The following is a 23,497-nucleotide window of genomic DNA, read 5'->3' on the forward strand; positions in this document are numbered from 1 at the left end:
ACTTTTAGATTCACAAACGCGAATAGAAATACGCTATAAATATAGTGGATTTTTTTGATTTCTTGTTTCTTTATTTTAACCCACTTGACCTTGTGAACTTCATATTTCTTTTCGTGAATAATTATATTAATTTTTTTCTTTATTTTACATAAATCTTGTCCTGAAAATAACCATTAAACAAACAATTACCCAATTTGGTGCAATCGTACGAAGTTCACGCGCGTACAATCATTTCAGTGTATCGTTTTTATTTATAAACTAGCTGTTCCTGCGACTTTATCCGCATGGAATTTAACAATATAATTATTGTTCAGTTCACTGAGCTATAAAATAAAAGTAGCCCAAGTTACTCCTTAGTACATCAGCCTCTGCCAGTGTACAGACAAAAAATTATAAAAAATGTTATTTTGGTATGGTATGTAGCGTGTACACATATATATGAATTTAGTTAAAAGCGGTTATTTTAATATTACAGACACTCAAATTTTATTTATTTGTATATATTTTTTATGCAGACAATGCCATAAATAAAAGTTTACTGCTCATCATCTCGACTCGTAAACATGAGTAAAGGTGAATAAGTCGATGTATTATGATAATTATTTATGCTTGTAGTAAATTATGTAATCTTGTAGACCGCCTGCCACGCCTACGTTGTAATATCAACGTCACTTACACGAGACATACATGACAACTGCCGTATGTAAGCTAAAAATTGATTATTGTTATAAATTTTCTGTTGTTTTTATAAGTGTTTATTGTTGCTTTCTTTATATTTATAGGGTTTCTTATGAAACTTTTAACACTGTAGAATTTTTATTTATGTATCGAAAGCTGATTGCTTTTAACATGTCGTTGACCTAATTAAGTTACCTACCTATTTTTAACCGAGTTCCAAAAAAGGAGGAGGTTCTCAATTCGACTGTATTTTTTTTTTATGTTTGTTACATCAGAACTTTTGACTGGGTGGAGCGATTTCGACAAATTTTCTTTTAATCGAAAGGTGGTGTGTGCTAATTGGTCCCATTTAAATTTATTTGAGATCTAACAACTACTTTTCGAGCTATATCTAATAATGCGTTTTTACTTGACGCTTTTTTCGTCGACCTACGTTGTATTATACCACATAACTTTCTACTGGATGTACCGATTTTGATAATTCTTTTTTTGTTAGAAAGGAGATATCCCTAGTTTGGTATCATGATAAGGAAACTAGGATCTGATGATAGGATCCCAGAGAAATTGATGGAAATTCTTGAAAATCCGCAATAACTTTTTACTGGGTGTACCGATTTTAATAATTTTTAATTTAATCGAAAGCTGATGTTTGTCATGTGGTCACATATAAATTTTATTGAGATCTGATAACTACTTTTTGAGTAATCTTTGATAATGCGTTGTTACTTGACTATTTTTTCGTCGATCTACGTTGTATTACTCGTCGATGTAATTGAAGTCGGTTTTTTTTTCGTTTGCGAGCAAACACAATTATAGATCTCGTGTTTATGAGGTTGTAACATTAAATCAGTTGTAATGATAACGAGAAAATCATCAAAATATAAAGATTTTTGAATATATAATAATAATAAATAATGGAAAAAAGTTTTTGCATATTTATAACATCAGAACAAAGCCTCTGAGTTCTGACCTTACTGGAACTGATAAAAGTTTAAAACTGAAAACAATACGATAAAGTGATGAAATAACAAATAAAAAACTAACGTTAATATTTGAAACTTTATTTATAAAATACACAGCTCTGTAAAGCAGAATTAGTAACAATATTTCTTACATTTACTTTTATACTTATTGTGCGTTGTTTTATTTTATAAAGTATTATACCTTATTTAATGTCAAAATCACTCGTGGATCACAATAATTCACACTATGATCCAAAAATGACTGACTAAAAGGGCAAAATTATAAACATTACAGACAGATAATGTCGCAAATGTTTAATCAGCGGACTTTGGCGCTTTTTCCTTATAGGCTGCTATTTTAGGGATGGCGTAAACATTGTCGATGACTTGCTGGTAGCTTGGGTACTTCTTCTCCAGATCGGGAATACGAAGCATCGACTTGAGGTAATCGAATAAACCGGCGAACACGAAATCGGCCCATGTGAGCTGTAGAACAGAAAATAGACAAAAATAAAACAACATTAAATCTATATCTATACAAATAAATAAAATTGGAGTGTCTGTTCGTAATAACCGCTTTTTACTAAATACATATTGGATTTATACTCGGTACATATGCCAAAATAATATAGTTTACAATTTTTGTCTGTATATCTAGTAGTCTGTCTGTTTGTTCCGGCTAATCTCTGAAACGGCTGGACCCATTTTGACGGGACTTTCATTGGCAGATAGCTGATGTAATAAGAAGTAAGTTAGGCTACTTTTATATTAGAAATTTATTTATTTTATAACTCTGTGAACTGAACAATAACTTTTTTGTTAAATTTCAAGCGGACGAAGTCGCGGGCACAGCTAGTGTACCGTTAAAATTAGATTCAAAGTAAAATAGATACGCATTCTTTTATCAATCACTAGCTAAGCCGATTGACATTGTCCTGTCTTGCCACCTTAATCAAAACAATCTTTACGTTATTCAAAACTTTCTGCGCAATTTTCTTAAATTTTTAGACCATAAGAACGTTCTAAAAATATTTGAAAGCCAAATTGGTTCAGCGATTTATTTTTTAATTCTTTGTATAGATAAGCTTCATCATTTCAGCCTATCGCAGTCCACTGCTGGACATAGGCCTCCACAAGTTCGTGCCAAAAATGGCGTGAACTCATGTGTGTTGCCCATAGTCACCACGCTGGGCAGGCGGGTTGGTGACCGCAGAGCTGGGTATATCGCACCGAAGACGCTGCTGCCCGTCTTCGGCCTGTGTATTTCAAAGCCAGCAGTTGGATGGTAATCTCACCGTCGGTCGTCTTTTTAAATTTTAAGGTGGTAGTGAAACTGTGTTATCCCTTAGTCGTCTCTTACGACACCCATGGGAAGAGAGAGGGTGGCTATATTATTTACTACCGTAAACACGCAGCTTATAAATAAGTTTGACGTATTGTAATTGTATTAATGAGAAACACCATTATTTTTAGCCAAAAATGTTTTCAATTCAATTATTTCCTTATAAATTTTAATAAATCTAATGATTTTTAACCGACTTCAAAAAAGGAGGAGATTGCCCAATTCGACCTTACATATTTTTTTAAGTGTGTTCGCGGATAACTTCGTCGTTTATGAACCGATTTTGCTGATTCTTTTTGTAAGAAAATGGATATCCTAAGAGTGATACCATGATAAGGAAACTAGGATCTGATAATGGCATCCCAGAGAAATCGAGGGTAATCTTCAAAAACTGTAGTGGCGACTAGTGCGTATGTTAACTTTTTTCGTCTACCTACGTTGTATTACTTGTCGATGTAATTGAAGTCGGTTTTTTTCGTTTGCTAGCAAACACAATTAGGTATAATAAACATAGCAGGTATGACAGTTCGCAGGACTAAACAACGTCCGTTGAGCTAGCTAGTCTACTTATATAAATAAAAATACACAGCTAAAGGTGTTGCTAAGCGCAAGACATGCGCAAGATAAGAAAGCGGTTAATTCAATTCGGTTAATTTTTCATAAGTTTTCTAAAACTTTGTAGAAGATTCGTATTGAGCATGATGAATTAAGCAAATGGCGCAGAACATTTTATAAGGAGTGAAAATGATTGCATTTGTTTCACGCATTTGATAGTTCGCAGGATAACCATCTGTTCAGTTAGTCTATATAAAGAAAAGTGAATCGCAGTGTGATTCTGTGCGCAAAATTCGAAAACGAATAAATTAGTCCTCCCGTGACATGGTCACCATGGTAACCATGGCATGGTTAAATTTAATGAACCGCGATAAAATAAATCGATTCGGTAATGTTTCTAATACCTTAACCTTTTGACCGCCACGCCTCAAAACCATTCCCGTGCCCTGTACGCCAAGGCATAAAATAAACAAAAATACCTACGAAAAAAATAGTGCTGCCAAGAGTCGTTATCGAGTACCACACAGCGACTTGTTTTTGCTGGTTTTTATGCAATAAATGACTACTTATATAATCTAGGAAGGTTTATTTTTTAATATTTTTCTTGTGTTATCTTGTACTCGTTATATATACTTACAACAACATAAATAAAAAACAAACATTACAAAAATAATCGTAGTAAAGCACAACACTCTTTTCTATCGCCATGACGTCATTGTCACGACTGGACGACTACGGCGCAGCTGACCTACGGTTTTGAAACTCTCTTTAGAGACGTGCTGTGTCGCACGCAAGGAAGCCGCAGGCTATATATCGATTTCGAATCGAATCGATATATACATGAAAAGTAATTTAGAAAAAAATTAACCAAATTCAAATTTGTAATTTTTTAACCGACTTCAAACAAGGAGGAGGTTACTCAATTCGACCGATTCGATATATATTTTATATTTTTTTATTTATGTTCGGGGATAACTTTGTCGTTTATGAACCGATTTTGATAATTCTTTTTTTGTTGGAAAGGAGATAACCCCGGTGTAGTACCATGCTAAGGAAAGCAGGATTTGATAATGACATCTCAAAAATCTGCATAACTTTTACTGGGTGCACCGATTTTGATGATTTTTAATTTAATCGAAAGCCGATGTTTATCATGTAGTCACATTTAAATTTCATCCAAACCCGATTACAACTTTTTGATTGATCTTTGATAATGCGTATTTACTTGCCTTTTTTTTGTCTACCTACGTTGTATTACTTGTCGATATAATTGAAGTTAGTTTTTTTCGTTTGCCTGCAAACACAATTATTATCTTAATAGATAATAGTTTATTATCTAAGGTTCATTAAAACAGTATTCCACTGTGCCCCGTTCCATAGTGCCCCATAAGGCCAACGTTTCAAACGAGTTTTATAAAAAGTTAGGTTATTTTTTGAACTTTCCACACAATTGTCTCAAATGATTAAAATTAATGGAAAAAAAATATCATTTACCTATTCTTTAAACTTTTTTACTAAAAAGAAAGTACTTTGAAAAGAAATCTCAACTTTTGAACAAGAATAATTGTGTTTGCTCGAATACAACGTAGATCGACGAAAAAATAGTCAAGTAACTACACGTTATCAAAGATTACTCAAAAAGTAGATATCAGATCTCAATGAAATTTATATGTGACCACATGATAAACATTGGCTTTCGATAAAATTAAAAATTATCAAAATCGGTACACCCAGTAAAAAGTTATTACGGTTTTGCAAGACTCCCTACGCGCTGTAATTAGTCGAAGCGTTACCACACGGATTAGTTTAGAATCCAAATTTTTATCAACACTGTTCCATAGTGCCCCGTGTTCCACTGTTCCCCAACTCAGTAGTTGATCCGATGAAGCAAATTAATATAATCGGTGCGGTCGATGCCAGCCTTAGTTTAAAAGAAATATTTACATGCGTTAAATATTTTTTTGCTTAGGTAGCAAATAGTACTAAAACAGTACTGAGTAAGTAGCAATATTTCAAATCAAATATTTCACGACACACGACACGACATGGGTCTTAGAAAAAAAGCTTTTATGAGAGTGGGGGTTAGAGATGATATTGATGCTGCCAGATGATTTTGAGAATGAGAAAGAAAATCGTAATTTCGCTCTTAACCTTAGATAAAAAAAATGAAAAAAAATTTTTTTTTTCATTGTATATTATTAAAATCATCGATGCCTTCCAAAATGCGACGATGTTCTAAGGTATCGCTCGTCTTGCACTTCACTAGTTTTCTCGCTATTCGCTTATGACGTCATCAGCGTGTCGTCTATACTTGACAACGGCGTGTAGAGAACGGATTAATGACTACGCGCTAGAGATGCGCCAGATTTGAGATATCAGATTTATTATGGCGATTTAATTGATTTTAGTTGATTTGATTTTTTATTCATTTGCTATTTAGTTTGATTAGCTGATGATAGTTTTATGTTTTTTACCTTTTGTTTTATTCAAATATTAAATTATTTATAGAAAATATAACACGTTTGAGTTGAATTTTGAATAGCTAATTGCAAAAATGACTTGTAATTATGATTTTTTTAAAGTGCAATAAAGAATATATAAATCATCTATACCATTTTGACTAGCCCGTTGGCGCAGTTTGTAGTGACTACAGGTCGGCGGTGCTTTCTGCTCCGGTGGTTATGGGTTTGATTCCCACCCCGAGTCTGAGTATAATATATATTTATTTATATGTGTATTATTTATATGTGTATTATTTATATGTATGCGTATCAAAAAAAAAAAAAAAAATAGCTATACCAGTCAGCTGTTACCTATAACACAAGCATTAAGTTGCTTACTTTAGGAACAGATGACCGTGTGTGTATGTTGTAAATATTTATTTATTTATTATTTATTTATACCTCTTGCGTCACATCCCTAGCGGTCAACTATAGACGACTTCGGCGTTCTGGACATATCATTTACGTGGAAGAAAAATGCATGTTTTTATTTCAATGTTTCTCAGTACGTGTAGCTCTAAAAGACTTGTTTTTTATACTCAAATGTTGCGGGGATATTCTATTTTCATAAATGTTGTAATTAAAATACTAGAAATATTTATTTAATAATTTTATTTAATATTTTTGTGGTCCGGGTTTTTTGTCACCTATAGACGTCGCTGGCGCACAGGACTCGCGAGCCCTTGTCAAGTATAGGTGACTACGGCGGTCAAAAGGTTATAGATATTATATAAAGATTAGCTCTTAGAGTAAGGTCAAATTTAAAAAAAAACATTAAAATTTTAGAATATGTGACGATGATATTGACTTCACGTGTTTGACAGTTTTCAGGACAAAACAATGTCTGTAGGATCAGACAGTATAGTGATATTTATGGAGACACTCTTACCTTTCCTGCAGCGATGTGTCCATTGTTCTTCTTGATAATCTCATCGAGTTTGTCCAACATTGCTGGGTACACGTTCTTTGAGTAATCTTCGTGTTTCTTTTCCTTTAAAACCTTGTCAGCCTCGTACTGTACTGTTGCCGCTTCTGTTTATTAATAAAAATTGTTTGTACCACTGTTTAACAACTTATTTCAGACGGTTTTACATGCCATGACATATAACCAAAATATTATAAATTGTTTTCTTCACATCTGATAAAAAGTGAGAATAAACGGTTAAAGATTATGAACACTAGATTTATATAAAAATTTAAGAAGAAGAGACAATCTTTTTTGTCTATAATAAGTACGGAAAAATTCGTCACTGACGGTGCTACACACGGTACTATCGTACTATTAATATTTATGCTTATTAGCTAGATTTAATATTTTATAAACATACAGGTCTTCTTCGACAGGCTAAGAGTCCTGATCTTTTAGATGGTCGTTCCAATTTTTTCTCTCAGTCTTATTCACATTAATTTCCTAAGAGTATAAACATTTTTCTTAAAATATATTGTCTTACTTTCACGAATGTCATTCAGGAAATCCACGTTCTGATCGATCTCGAATGCCTCTTCGATGTCCTTGCCGTTAAGTCCATACTTGCGTCCGAGGTAACGAGAGATGGCCAGACTCTGCGCGTATTGCTTGCCATCGATCTCCAGTACCGGCATTTGGCCAAATGGCATCGCTAAATATTTAGCATTAATTAGATTCCTAATCATTCATAAGTGCTTTTCTGACTATTTTACTTTATGACTACCGCTTGAAATGATGAATTAATGTAACTAAATTTAAGTACCAGTATGTAGATGAAACAAAATCATTAAGCATGACAAGATTATGTATAATGCGTAACTTTTATCTGTAGAGCAGCATACTCTGAGCGTATTGCTTGCTATCGATCTCCAGTACCGGCATTTGGCCGAAAGGTGTCGCTAAATATTATATAAATAAATATTTATTATATACACATAAGATCGTCTATTCTTAAGGTAAGCAAATTAATGCTTGTGTTATAGGTAACAACAGAATGTTATAGTTAGGTATTATAAAACTCTCCAATTAACAAATCTCTCTGCATTCGGATATGTTTTTTTTAGCTGCAAAATATTAAGATGTTTTAGAACTTCAGAATTAATAGTGATACAAATTGTTGTTTTTGTTCGCAACATTAATCTAGATGATAAAATAGATGACATAATACCACGGATACATCTGTATATATTAATTTCTTAAGTTGCGAATTGTAATTATGTTTAATGTTTAATGAAATAAACATAAATTAATAAACTCTAAATGGTAGTCTACATTTACAGTCAACAGATCCTAAAGACCTATTCTACGTCCTGTTTTTAAAGCATATTCGTAATTTATGTGCAAGATAAACCTTATCCGTAACCAGTGAAACCGGACCTAAGTACATATTCCTCAATTAGAAATAATAGCATTGATTAAAAATATTATGTTCCGACTGACTTATGCGTGGGACTCGGGGAAAGCCTTAAAATTACAATTGAAACAGTAACCTAATTACTTTTTTTATAATATACAAATCTATAATGATATTATAAAGCTGAAGTTTGTTTGTGTGAACGCGCTCATTTAGGTAAAAACTAGTTCGAATTGAATTTTTTGTTTTTAACCGACTTCCAAAAAAGGAGGAGGTTCTCAATTCGACTGTATTTTTTTTTTTAATGTATGTTACATCAGAACTTTTGACCGGGTGGACCGATTTGGACAAATTTTGTTTTAATCGAAAGGTGGTGTGTGCTAATTGGTCCCATTTAAATTTATTTGAGATCTAACAACTACTTTTCGAGCTATATCTAATAATGCGTTTTTACTTGACGCTTTTTTCGTCGACCTACGTTGTATTATACCGCATAACTTTCTACTGGATGTACCGATTTTGATAATTCTTTTTTTGTTGGAAAGGAGATATCCCTAGTTTGGTATTATGATAAGGAAACCAGGATCTGATGATGGTATCCCAGAGAAATTGATGGAAATTCTTGAAAATCCGCAATAACTTTTTACTGGGTGTACCGATTTTAATAATTTTTAATTTAATCGAAAGCTGATGTTTGTCATGTGGTCACATATAAATTTCATTTAGATCTGATAACTTCTTTTTGATTAATCTTTGATAACGCGCAGTTACTTGAGTATTTTTTCGTCGATCTACGTTGTATTAATCGTCGATGTAATTGAAGTCGGTTTTTTTTCGTTTGCGAGCAAACACAATTATGTTTTGGAGAGTCCATTTATCAATGAAGGCCATATATAATATTTTAGTTAGTTTTTTTTTCAACTAAATACCGCAGGGCACAGCTAGTATAATAAAATAAGTACTCACACGGCTTGATAGCCGGCCACTCTTCCATAGAGATGCGGCGATCATCGAACTCCTGGCCGCCATATGTGAGCAGCAGACGAGCACTTTCGCCCAAAGCCTTAAAGGGGAAATAGTAGAAAACTACTTTCGGCATTTTGCTATGAAGGAAAAAAAAAATAAAAAAAAATTAGAATGACACGTTTTCGTTTCCATTTTTATATTAAAGACTAGCTGACCAACATTGCAGTTTCCATCTCGCTCGTATTTCTCCGACTTGATATACTATTATTTTTTACTGATTTTTTTTGTTCCACAACAATAAAATATAGCCTATATCACTCCCGAATAGTGTAGCTTTTTGTTAGTAAAAGAATTTTCATGATCGGATCAATATTAGCGAAGATTACCCTACCTACCCTACGAACAAACAAAGTTAGAAACTACTACTTTAGTAAAGGTATGAATGAACTACCTATAAAATGGCAAAAGTACATAGATAGCAATGGTACATACTTTGATAATTAAATATATTATATATAAAAAATCGATTTTATCTTCCGACCATACAAAACGCCAATTTCATATGTAAGGGACCTAATATTATAATATTCTGTTAATATCTTATATCGATTTTTTCAAACAGTTTTTGTGGTTTTGTGTGATCTACTAATACCCTACCTTCTATACATTACTATACTATTATATATATTACTACCCTTTTTGTGCAAGTAAAAATGACTAAAAAAATGTTACCCTTAAAGAAGAATGTTTACTATTTTACGAGTTAGCAGTAGATGTATTCTGTTTTAAATAATAAAAAAATATACACGTAGGTACAGATACCTAGGCTACATAGGCAAAACAACTGTTAAAAATAGAAAACTCGTTTCAATAAAAACAAGGTCTTCGACAATAACTAAGTCCCAAAATTCCTTTTATAATATTTAAACCGTGTTAATAATTCATAAGTGCTCCCGCAGATATACAATTGGCCGAGTAAATCGGAGAGTATACTAATAGGTATAGTGACATATTATGCTAGCCCGCACATTTTTCCAACTAAATTGTCCAACTAATTAATTGGATATCGACCGCATCAGAATCGAAATTCCCTTCCGATTACGCACAATTAAAAAGTTGTCCAACTATCGGCCAACTGTTCGTTAGCACGGTTACCATATACAAGCTCGCTGACTATCCAACTTTGTTGGTCAGTCGCACGCTACCCTGTTTATACCATAGTACTCTGTGCACGCTACTATTGCAATGTACTCTGTGGTCGCATGGCAAGATGGAAGACGGCTACACGCGTGCGCGTGATTTCCCTACGCCCGGGATCTTCGTCGACGGGTACAACCACTGCCTCCCAATCACTTGTTGCAAACGAAAAAGTTGAAGAACTTATAGATGAATTAATCCAATCCTTTCTTCATAACTTAAACAATGATGTTGCTGAATAATGCCTACCTTGATTTAAAAAAAAAATATCATGTTTTAGAAACAACAAAGGACATGGGTTTCAAAAGCCCGTGGATGTATATTAATTATATTTAAAAAAAATCCTTTCTTCAACGGCTATAGGGAGTCGGAAAGGTGTGTCCTGTTTGATTATTGCTGGTCCGATTAGATATACGGGCTCATCAAAAGACAAAAATACTCATTCTGTAGTATGAAAAAAATTATCTGGATAACATCTGAGTTTAAAATGCAATGTATGATGCTTCCATATTCTAATCCATTACTTAATATAGGTGCACCCAAAATTTTATCGTTTGTTTTCGTCTTCTTTTTATTATTAGAGCGTTTTTTTTTCGCATTTTCACGCACACGCACCGCGCTAGCAACACTGTCACTGATTAAATCGATTAGTCTGCGGCTGGTAACCAATAAAATAAAGTTGATCAACTAAATTGTAAAAGTACGCAATTTAGTTGTTCGATAGTCGGCCAACTTACAATTGTATGTCTTCGGGAGCACAAAGCCATTCATTTATTTACAAATAAAACAAATACATTAAAATTTTGTCGATGTATGTATTCATTTTTATTTTGTTAACTGTTCAAAGAGCGTCGCCGGTTCGCCGGCATGTAAATACGTTTTATTTTAAACGGTTTTTCGTCTAGTAATGAATATACCTAGTAATGAATATACCCGAAATTCAAAAAAAGCTATTGATAATTTTGTAAATTTTCGACAAAATATTGTATCTACTTACTTTTTATACAAAATATGGCGTAGATAATGCACAAAACGCTATAAATAAACGAAAACGCAAGCCACCGCAGTGACAGCCGATCACAGAATGAGAAGTACAAGTGAGACGGCCTCAGACCAGATGTTTTAAAGTTTTATTGCTGTTTATCTTTGTATTTATAGTAGCCCTGCAAAGTTTATATCACTGAAAAGAAAAGAGAGATATATATCATTTTAATCTTAGGATATATATCACTCATTTAGCTCTTCAGCTCATTTAGCTCAGTGAAATAATTTTATAATGCAACCAAAATGCAACCTTGTGTTGTCGTTAGAAAATACTTTTTCGCTTGTTCAAAGCAAGACGATTGAGTCTATGACCTTGTGAAATATGAATCGAAAAGATACAGAGCCATAGCTAACTATCTCTCTCTTTCGCATGATAAGCGCCATCATCCGATCGAGTGGTTCACTAGCTCAGTCTCTTTTACTCCCGCTCAGTACGTCAGTCTCTCGAAAATGAATCATAAGCCTAGTGAGCTAGAGATATATTTGAAACACAAGTGAGCCGATGAGAGACTAGCTCACTTGAAAAGATATATTTCATTTGTATCACTCACTCATGAGTTACCGAAGTTTAATTTATAGTTTGACCGTTGACGTAACCACTTACCTTAATTAGACTTAGAAACAAAAGAATAATGTAAAACTAAATTATAAGAACCGGTTTGTTGCAGATCCTCTTAAAATATATAATCGGTTCTAATCTATTATAAATTTCGTAGGGCCTGTTTCAACTCAATTAAAATATATAAATATTACTGACCCTATGAAACTATATTTTTATTTAGCTGTGCCTGCGGCTTCGTCCGAAGGCACAAATTGAATTTAATTGTTGAATTTATCAAAAAAGTTATTTTTCAGTTCACAGAGTTAAATAAAATTCTAAAATAAAGTAGCTTAACTTACTCGTTATTACATCAGCTATCTGCTAGTGACAGTCCCGTAAAAATCGGTCCCGCCGTTTAAGAGATTAGCCGCAACAAACAGACAGACAGACAGACAAAAATTGAAAAAAATGTTAGTATGGTATATGTTCCGTGTATGTATCTATATGGATTTGGTAAAAAGCGCTTATTTTAATATTACAAACAGACACTTCAGTTGTATAGATATACTAGTTGTGGCCGCGACTTCGTCCGCGTGGTAATTAACAAAATAAGTAAAATACAAAGTAAGTAAAATATTTTATTTTAATAGAATTGTAGTATAGAAGTAATAATAAGATTTATTTATTTTCTTACCACAATATTGCTAACAGGACATTAGATAGGTACATAATAACATGAGCAATAATATTGTGGGAGACTGGTGCCTAAGCTAGGCTCGAGGCCTGTGTTTCAGGACACCAGGTCTCCACCCCTTAAAAAAGTACATTTCAATTATCATCATATGGGCATTCACAATTTTGTTGTAAACAATATTATATGAGTAACTTTATATAACTAAGGCTAGTATATTTTATGTTATTCGTGGTACGATATGGGTTAGGTGGTGTGAGTGTGAGTGTGTGTGTGTGTGTGTGTGTGTGTGTGTGTGTGTGTGTGTGCTAGTATGTTAGAAGTACTCTAAGTCAGGGCAGAAAGAATCGCTTTCGTGTCATCATAGTTCAACCTCTGTAACCAGTCAGTTAATTTCTGTTTACACCTATTTTTAGTGAGGTTGTATATAGGTAGAAATCTATTGATTTTGTTGTACAAAAAGCCACCCAAGCTGCAAAAGAATCACTTTGAGAACCTTGTGGAAAACTTGCTACACTGTGCAGGATTGTAACGCCTTCGTCGTAGACGGCGTCTGACACTGACGGGTGATATTCAAGAAGTGTGTGTTGTCTTAGTAGGGTGTCAAGTATGAACAATTGGCGCACCGTTAAGACCTTGCACTCTTTGTATAACAATACAGTGGTAACGATACGGTTTAAATAATGATACCTTCAGTATAGCTCTTTGTGCTCTCACCAGGTCAATCAGTCTGGTTTTCGGTGTACCGCCCAAGGACGTGATATAATAAGTTAGCACCGATTGAGCGAGGCCAAAATAGACAGATTTCAATCGGTTAGCATCCAAGACATTTTATTTTATATTTTATTATATTACATAAGAATTGCTGTTTTTTAAAACAACATTAAATATTTTTTTTAAGTTCTACATAAAAAAAATAACTAAAATAATTTATAGTCTGTTGATCGGATTCATTACGTTTATGCAAGGTCTTATTGTATACAGGTCTTGCAACGGGACCCAAATTTCAATGGTGAAAAATTAGTACGAATACGATAGTGTCATTACTTTTCATTCGCATAGAGCAACACGCATGGGAGTAGCCATGCACAGGCTCTCCTTTGTCAAGGTATAAGTCCAAATGGTCCTACGCGTACAATAAAACTAGTTGCAGCCGCACTGATCACTAGACTAAATCTAGTTGCGCGATTGAATCAAGGTTCTTCAAAAATGCCGAATTGTTCTGTTTTTTTTGCTGCAAAGAGAGATCTCCCACGTCAAAATTACTAAAAGATGTCGTTACCTTTCATATCTAAGTATTTTTTAATTAAATTATTATTGTATACCTCTTTTAAGCCTTTTTTAAACATAAAAATTACAAATGTTATCGGTCATGTTGTTTCGGATTTGCTTACCAACACAGGTCTATCGCCCTCATACAATATGCGGATCGGTCGAGCGACTAATCCGAGTCTATTTCCGAGAAGTTGCTGTCGCCGAGCGATAGTGTTGTTACCGGTTTGTTTGTAGATAATTATCGATAAAAACGGCAAAGGCAAAGGAGGAGAGAGATATATTTGAGATTCTGATTTATTTATTATGACTGTCTTACCCCACGCCGGAGAGAAATCGGTCTTGTTCTTTGGTCATTGACATGAACGGTCATCGTCGCCGCGTTGTACATAGACAGTACCTCAATATATCGCCAGTCGATATGACATCTCTGCAGAGAGTCCAGGACAGCCCAGGTCTCGACAGAGTCGAAGGCTTTCTCGGAGTCCACAAATGCCATACACAGCGGTTGATTATATTCTTCTGTCTTTTGAATAATCTGCCGAACAGTATGGGTGTGGTCTACGGTGCTGTAGCCATTTCAAAACCCATCCTGCTCCGGTGGTTGGAATTCGTCGAATCTTCAGGCGAGACGATTCGTAACAACCCTTGAAAACAGCTTATAGACGTGGCTCAGAAGTGAGATCGGTCTGTAATTCTTTATCAGAGACTTATCGCCTCTCTTAAAGAACAGCACCACCACACTCCTGGACCGCGCCTCCGGCGTGGTACCTCGGTGGATGACGGCTGATGCATGATGATGATGATAAACTATTAATTGTGTTTGCAGGCAAACGAAAAAAAAAACGACTTCAATTATATCGACAAGTAATAGAACGTAGGTAAACGAAAAAATAGTCAAGTAAATACGCATTATCAAAGATGACTCCAAAAGTTGTAATCAAATCTCGATTAAATTTAAATGTGACCACATCATAAGCATCGGCTTTCGATTAAATTCAAAGTCATCAAAATCGATACACCCAGTAAAAAGTTATGCGGATTTTTGAGTTTCCCTCGATTTCTCTGAGAACGAAGTTATCCCCAAACATACATTAAATATGTATATATATATATATATATTTGATCATCCTTAACACAGATTATATCTATAATCCATATAGGAGATCAGTCTGAACTCAAAAATTTTGTGTATACACACTGTGCATATACACATAAGTGAATTTTTGTAATTGTTACCATTTGTTTAAAATGTTTATTTTAATATATATATATACAGATCAAAATCAGTGTGTCACAAATTTTCCCGGCAAATTTCCAGTGAAACTCTCATCAAAATCGGCTTAGCCGTTACCTTCGCCTTGAAGCCCTCTCTCCATTGGTGAAACCGCATGAAAATCCGTTCAGTACATTTTGAGGGAATCGATCACATACACTGTTGGGGACTTTGTTTTATAATACACTAACTGTTGCCCGCGACTACGTCCGCATGAAGCGCGCGTCACGTCGAACAAAATGGTTCGTTGAATTCGTCAGAATTGTGGTCTGAAACAATGTAGTAATAATTAAATAATAGTATTGTAGTGTAAATATGCTCAAAATATACTGCATGCAATTTAGTTTTTAATATGGTTCTACGTAAATATATGCTACGGAATAGAGTAACGTACGCTCCTCCGTGACAACAGGAATAAAAAAAAGTATTCTAGTAACGTAAACGTTAGATATTGTAATTTTATTTTTATTTTATTACTTATAAGTGATCAATATAAATGTTTCTTGAACATATAGGGTTGCAAACGCGGCTATTTTCCTTTAAACCGACCCTGCTGTATATGTTTCATACAAACTATCAACCCCCAATTACCAATTACAAATTATTAGCGGTGAAATATCGCAAAATCCGTTCTTAGCGGACGTCTGCTAACTATAATCTACCTCCCTGCCAAATTTCATCTTTGTCAATCCTGGATGGATGGACCATCCAGCGGTTTTTGAGTTCTCATGATGAGTTAGTCAGTGACCTTTCTCTTTTATATATATAGATTACGATGCATTATGTGGACACATTCTCACCATCTATAGAGCACATACATTTTAAATTTCAAGTCTCTTACTTCAAAAACATAGGACTTTCATACAAACTTGCAACCCTCGTTTTATCCCCTTAGGGGCCGACTTTCGTAAAATCCGTTCTTAGCGGACGTTTACGCCCTATAAGAAACCTATCTGCCAAATTTCAAGATTGGAGCTGTTATAGTTTCGGAGATTTCGTGATGAGTGAGTCGACCTACCATCTCCCGTTTTAACCCTAAAAGAGAGCTGATTTCTAAAGATACATTATTTGGACACCTTCTCACTAACTATAGAGTATAAATTTCAAATCTCTTACTTCAAAAACATAGGACTTTCATAACTTCCAACCCCCGTTTTATCCCCTTAGGGGTCAAGTTTCGTAAAATTCCTTCTTAGCGGATGTCTACGTCCTATAAGAAACCTACCTGCCAATTATTACAGCCTATACAGTCCACTGCCGGACACAAGCCTCCACAAGTTCTGTTCTTATTCTGTTCTATTCTATTCTATACTGTTCTGTTCTATTCTGTCCTATTCTGTTCTATTCTGTTCTATGCTGTTCTATTCTGTTCTATTCTGTTCTATTCTGTTCTGTTCTATTCTGTTCTGTTCTATTCTGTTCTGTTCTTATTCTGTTCTATTCTATTTTGTTCTTTATTCTGTTTAGTTTTGTTCTATTCTGTTCTATGCTGTTCTATTCTGTTCTGTTCTATTCTATTTTGTTCTCTATTCTGTTTTATTTTTGTTCTGTTCTGTTCTATTCTGTTCTCTTCTGTTCTATTCTGTTCTTATTCTATTCTATTCTGTTCTGTTCTATTCTGTTCTGTTCTTATTCTGTCCTATTCTATTCTTTTCTGTTCTATTCTGCTCTGTTCTTATTCTGTTCTTTTCTGTTTTATTCAGTTCTATTCTGTTCTATGCTGTTCTATTCTGTTCTATTCTGTTCTGTTCTAGTCTGTTCTGTGCTATCCTATTTTGTTCTCTATTCTGTTTAGTTTTGTTCTTTTCTGTTCTCTACTATTCTGTTCTGTTCTTATTCTGTTCTATTCTATTCTGTTCTGTTCTATTCTATTCTGTTCTATTCTATTCTGTTCTGTTCTATTCTGTTCTATTCTATTCTATTCTGTTCTATTCTGTTCTGTTCTATTCTGTCCTATTCTGTTCTATGCTATTCTATTCTGTTCTGTTCTTATTCTGTTCTATTCTATTCTGTTCTATTCTGTTTTGTTCTCTATTTTGTTTTATTTTTGTTCTGTTTTGTTCTTTTCTGTTCTCTATTATTCTATTCTGTTCTATTCTATTCTGTTCTATTCTATTCTGTTCTATTCTATTCTGTTCTGTTCTAGTCTGTCCTATTCTGTTCTATTCTGTTCTATGCTGTTCTATTCTGTTCTGTTCTATTCTGTTCTCTTCTATTCTATTCTGTTCTTTTCTGTTCTATTCTGTTCTATGCTGTTCTATTCTGTTCTATTCTGTTCTGTTCTGTTCTATCCTATTTTGTTCTCCATTATGTTTAGTTTTGTTCTCTACTATTCTGTTCTGTTCTATTATGTTCTCTTCTGTTCTATTCTGTTCTTATTCTATTGCATTCTATTCTGTTCTGTTCTATTCTGTTCTGTTCTTATTCTGTTCTATTCTGTTCTGTTCTGTTCTATTCTATTCTATTCTGTTCAGTTCTATTCTGTCCTATTCTGTTCTATTCTGTTCTGTTCTATTCTGTTCTGTTCTATTCTGTTCTCTTCTATTCTATTCTGTTCTATTCTGTTCTTTTCTGTTCTATTCTGTTCTATGCTGTTCTATTCCTTTCTATTCTGTTGTTCTATTCTGTTCTGTTGTGTTCTATCCTATTTCGTTCTCTATTCTGTTTAGTTTTGTTCTATTCTGTTCTCTACTATTCTGTTCTGTTCTGTTCTCTTCTCTTCTATTCTGTTCTATTCTATTCTGTTCTGTTCTTATTCTATTATATTCTGTTCTATTCTTTTCTGTTCTATTCTGTTCTGTTCTTATTCTGTTATATTCTATTCTATTCTGTTCTATTCTATTCTGTTCTATTCTATTCTGTTCTATTCTATTCTGGCCTGTTCTGTTCTATTCTGTTCTGTTCTTATTCTGTTCTATTCTATCCTGTTCTATTCTATTTTTTTCTGTTCTCTTCTATTCTATTCTGTTCTATTCTATTTTATTCTTTATTCTGTTTAGTTTTGTTCAAATTTCAAGTCTCTTACTTCAAAAACATAGGACTTTCATACAAACTACCAACCCCCGTTTTACCCTCTTAGGGATTGAGTTTTGTAAAATCCATTCTTAGGGATGTTTACGCCCTACCTACCTACCTACTTGCAGATTTTAAATATGTAGCTGTTATAGTTTCGGAGATTTCGTGATAAGTGAATCAACCTACCATTCCCCGTTTTAACACCAAAAGGGAGTTGATTTCTAAAGATAAATTATTTGTACACCTTCTCATCTTATATAGAGCATACATTTTAATTTTCAAGTCTCTTACTTCAAAAACATAGGACTTTCATACAAACTTCCAACCCCCGTTTTACCCCCTTAAGGGTCGAGTTTCGTACAATCCGTTCTTAGCGGATGTCGACGGCCTATAAGGAGTCTACCTGCCAAATTTCAAGTTCGTAGGTGTTATAGTTTCGGAGATTTCGTGGTGAGTGACCTTTCGCTTTTATATATGTATAGATTATAGATTACAAAATTGTAATCAAGGGTATGATTTCTTTATAAAGTATAGTACCGCACATAAATTAATCTTCAAACATACGTTAATTAGTCTTTAAACACACCTAATCAGTCTTGATTGTTATTTCTTCATAAAAAAAAAATAATGCTCTGGAGATGGGCACGGGCTGAAAGTCTCTTGATTTTGAGTTAATTTGTGCACGAGCATTACGTATTAAAATGATGTTCATATACCTACATCCATAGAGCAACACGGACGGGAGTAGCCATTGCGTCTGCTACCGATACAAAATCTTCTGTCATTTTTTGCGGGGGAAAATTACACACATGCACACTTTATCTAATTCCCACACAAAAATAATCGTCTCTCACTACGAAACTCACACATACTAAATTAAAATCACACTTACATTTTTCACACACACATAGATACATTCTGTGTCATTACAGTATAATGACACGCCGCAACTACACTGACAAGTTTCTTAGAGCCATGGTTGTAACAACTGTCGATATCCATTATCGATAAATTCAAGTAGTCGGTTAGGGAAATAAGGTTTTTAAAGTGATACAAAGGTAAGATGTTATTGTAAAAATAGGGTTAATTTATTATATACTACAAATCAAACATCTTCATGTAAAATAAACGATTATAAAGAGTAAAGATTTGATTGTTTGTTTGTTAGCATTGAATAGGCTCCGAAACTACTGGACCGATTCAAAAAATTATTTCACCGTTGAGAAGCTACATAATCCTTGAGCGACATAGGTTATACTATATTTTCAAAAATACCTCCTTACTAAAACTGCAATAATGTAACCCAAGGGATAAAAAAATAACCTAAAAAATTCCTTACATTGCGTACGCTGCAAAAACTAATGATAATAGAAATATATAGTAATATATAGTAGTATATATAATAATAGATGTAGTAAGACTTTGTAGAACACATCATTATCTACAATAATTGTATTTGCTCGCAAACGAAAACAAAACTGACTTCAATTACATCGACAAGTAATACAATATACGTAATATATACGCGTTATCATAGGTTACTCAAAAAGTTGTTATCAGATCTCGATGAAATTTAAACGCGACCACATGATAAACATCAGCTTTTTATTGAATTAAAAATCATCAAAATCGGTCCACCCAGTCAAAAGTTCTGAAGTAACATACATAAAAAAATACAGTCGAATTGAGAACCTCCCCTTTTTGGAAGTCAGTTAAAAAGTGTCGCGACAGCCTATGTCTAACTATTATAATTATGTCACAATACGTTTGGTGCAACGTTGTTGTGCCAAATAATGCCATTCTACAATAAACGATTTAAAGTTAACATACATTTTGAGGAGTTGGTGATGTACACGGTGATGTCAACGAATCGGGAGTAAGGAGCGTAACACTAATGGCATCATAAGATGATAGCTTGTCATCTGCTAGATTTAATGATTTGTTGATGACTCTGAAAGGATGGACATTGTTCATTTTCAAAGTTGATAAATCTAAGCTTCATTTCACTACTATGACTAAGGTGAACCATATCTTGATTACCTTGTACATGAGACAAAAAAAAAACTTACGGGACAAAAACAGTGTGGCGTTAGTGTTGGTTTGGTGCCCTCAACTAATTCTTCTATTGTTCGCCAACACTTAAAAGTTAGTGGTATTGATATGATCTGAACAAGTTACACTATTTTTTGTGGGCGTCCAGGTTAATCTGTTATTACAATTTTTTTCCATGTATCCCTTAAATTTGGATTTTTAGAAAACCTGCCAAATTTTTATATAAAACATTATGGTGGAAGTTCACATTAAGTAATACGTGTATTATATTTAATTTAATTCAATTTTATTATATAACTATGTTTATTAAAAAAAGCTAGCAATATAATATTATAATAAATCAAAATCTCAAAAATGTCTGTCTCCTCTTTTGCCTCTGCACTTTTTATCGATAACCATCTACAAACAAACCGGTAACAACACTATCGCTCGGCGACAGTGACTTCTCGGAAATAGACTCCGATCAGTCGCTCGCCTGATCCGCATATTGTATGCGGGCGAGCGGCCTGTGTTGGTAAACAAATCGAGTCAACACGAACGATAATATTTGTAATTTTTAAGTTTAAAAAAGGTTTAAAAGAAGTATACAAGTAATAATGTGATTAAAAAATACTTTCGTATGAAAGATAACGCTATGTTTTAGTAAATTTGACGTGGCAGATCTTTTTTTGCAGTAAAAAACAGAACAATTTGGCATTTTTTGAAGGACGTTGATTCAATCGCGCAACTAGATTTAGTCTAGTGATCAGTGCGGCGGCAACTAGTTTTATTGTTTGCATATGGCCATTTGGCCTTATACCTTGACAGAGGGGAACGCCTGTTCATGGCTACTCCCCTCCGTGTTGCTCTTTGACCTACACCTATGACAGACATGGAAAAAAACCTACCGATTCAATATCACTCTCCATTGAATTGCCACTACTACAAATAGCATTGTTTGATTTCTGAAATATATCTCATTTTAAGTGAATGTTAAGTTCTTTTAACCTATATTTATTAGTTCTTCGTCATCGTATAACATCATCGACAACTACTAGACACTAGCAAAGAACTAATCATAAGTGTGCACGTGTTATCACGGCGACGGCGCTAGCGCAACCGACGCGCGATGTTTATTCAAAATATGAGTGATAATATGAGTTGATCTTGAGCCGCACGTAAAATTACGGTGATGGTGTTCTCGGATCGCCTGCACTAGTGACGTTAATTTATATTTCTTTGTTGATTTCTGAATATTATTTCATTTAAGCTTATTGTATTTTGAATAAAAAAAAATAGTCTTTAAAAAACTATGAAATTTTAATGAATATATAGTGCTGTGTGGATACGGCACTAAAGAATTTAGCCACCCCCTCTCTTCCCGTGGGTGTCGTAAGAGGCGACTAAGGGATAACAAGGTTCCACAACCACCTTGGAACTTAAGAAGCCGACCGATGGCGGGATAACCATCCAACTGCTGGCTTTGAAATACACAGGCCGAAGACGGGCAGCAGCGTCTTCGGTGCGACAAAGCCAGTACTGCGGTCACCAACCCGCCTGCCCAGCGTGGTGACTATGGGCAAAACACATGAGTTTACGTTATTTTTGGCGTAAACTTGTGGAGGCCTATGTCCAGCAGTGGACTGTATAGGCTGTAATAATTTAGTTGATGGTTTGATAGAAACCAGGATATTTTTTACAAATTTATACTTACCTACTACTGTATTATAATACTCTATGAAAATATCCAACATTTTTTGTGAGCAAATAAAACATCGATCGATTTATTAGTAGGTATCTATTTAATTAAATTAAATATTCTTATACTGAACTATAACTATACTGAATGAACCTTGCCTTTTCATTTCTCAGTAGTACCTTATCAGTCTAACAATTACAAGTAACATTTTACAATAATAGGAAGTAGGTATAACCGATTTCGTCTAATTTTATCATTCATACACCTATTACAATCAAACATTCACAAATCGGATGTCTGTAGGTACCTATCACTTCAGTGGCGGTGCGGCGTCGGAGCATTCATGTCATGACATGATTAAACTCGAGTAACGTAGGTATAACTCGTGTTTTCACCGTTTTTGTGAAGATAGAATAGATAAGATTATTGTTTCTCACTGCACAATAAATTTAAATAAAACAATTTAATAAAAGATATAATTACCTCTTCATCAATATCAAATTCTTCGTCTGGCACAAATTCGTCATCGTCATCACCTTTCGTATTAATCATTCAGCAGTCATCATTTTAATTTTAAAAACACGAACGTAAAACTTACTCACTACTATATCACAAAAACACGCGCACGGCGCAACACTAATGGAGAATTCCATACGATTGTGACGTCATGAGCGGTCGTGTTTATCCGACACAGGCGCTGGCTATGTACTGGCTATACTGGCGTAAAGGACTCGGTCTAGGGATGTGAATTAGCATTTATAGTTGTCATATAACAATTAAATACTTAATGTACTTTTTTTATTCAATAACTTGGTATTTAATATAATATTTTTGTTTATGAATATTCCATATCTTATAAATTCTAACATTATGTCTCATCACTACTGTCGGATAAATACGACATAGGCGTTGGAAGTCAATTTTCTCCGGGACAATATTAGTAAATTTACCTTAATTGAAATAGTATTTTATTTTGTTTCTTGATATAGTAAATCTGAATTGTAACACTAATTAAAATGTTGAATAGATAAACTTTCGAGAAAAAAATGTATTTTAGGCTAAAACATCATAATACGTTTAGAAATTAAATATATAGTACACAGGGTTTTGTGTCGGATAAATCCGACTCAGGCGGAATAAGCCCAAAATCGTTTGTCGGATAAATCCGACTCAGGGGGTGAGAGTTAACTAAGCCTTTAAGGCATGTAGCTCATGATATTTGTTTATTAATGTCCTGACCTTACTAGAACTGATAAAAGTTTAAAACTGAAAACATTACGATAAAGTGATGAAATAACAAATAAAAAACTAACGTTAATATTTGAAACTTTATTTATAAAATAACAGCTCTGTAAAGCAGAATTAGTAACAATATTTCTTACATTTACTTTTATACTTATTATGTG

General features: G+C 33.9%; 1 protein-coding gene across 1 annotated transcript; it reads right to left on the bottom strand.

Annotated features, from left to right (window-relative positions):
* Positions 1-1,816: 1,816 nt before the first annotated feature.
* On the bottom strand, positions 1,817-11,715 carry LOC123660689 (glutathione S-transferase 2-like). Its single transcript, XM_045595739.1, has 5 exons — positions 11,520-11,715; positions 9,326-9,462; positions 7,490-7,657; positions 6,928-7,070; positions 1,817-2,126 (listed from the first exon to the last, which is right to left on the bottom strand). The coding sequence occupies exons 2-5, from the start codon at positions 9,456-9,458 to the stop codon at positions 1,956-1,958; spliced, it is 615 nt and encodes a 204-aa protein (XP_045451695.1). The 5' UTR covers positions 9,459-9,462; positions 11,520-11,715; the 3' UTR covers positions 1,817-1,955.
* Positions 11,716-23,497: the final 11,782 nt, after the last annotated feature.

This window comes from Melitaea cinxia, chromosome 15 (assembly GCF_905220565.1).
Source record: "Melitaea cinxia chromosome 15, ilMelCinx1.1, whole genome shotgun sequence".
NCBI lineage: Eukaryota > Metazoa > Arthropoda > Insecta > Lepidoptera > Nymphalidae > Melitaea > Melitaea cinxia.

Excerpts from the sequence above, each read along its gene's own strand:
- LOC123660689 (XM_045595739.1), bottom strand. The coding sequence starts at position 9,458 with ATGCCGAAAGTAGTTTTCTACTATTTCCCCTTTAAGGCTTTGGGCGAA. Across the intron at positions 7,658-9,325 it reads GTGGCCGGCTATCAAGCCGT|CGATGCCATTTGGCCAAATG; the intron begins GTGAGTACTTAT and ends CTAAATATTTAG. Across the intron at positions 2,127-6,927 it reads GACACATCGCTGCAGGAAAG|CTCACATGGGCCGATTTCGT; the intron begins GTAAGAGTGTCT and ends TCTGTTCTACAG.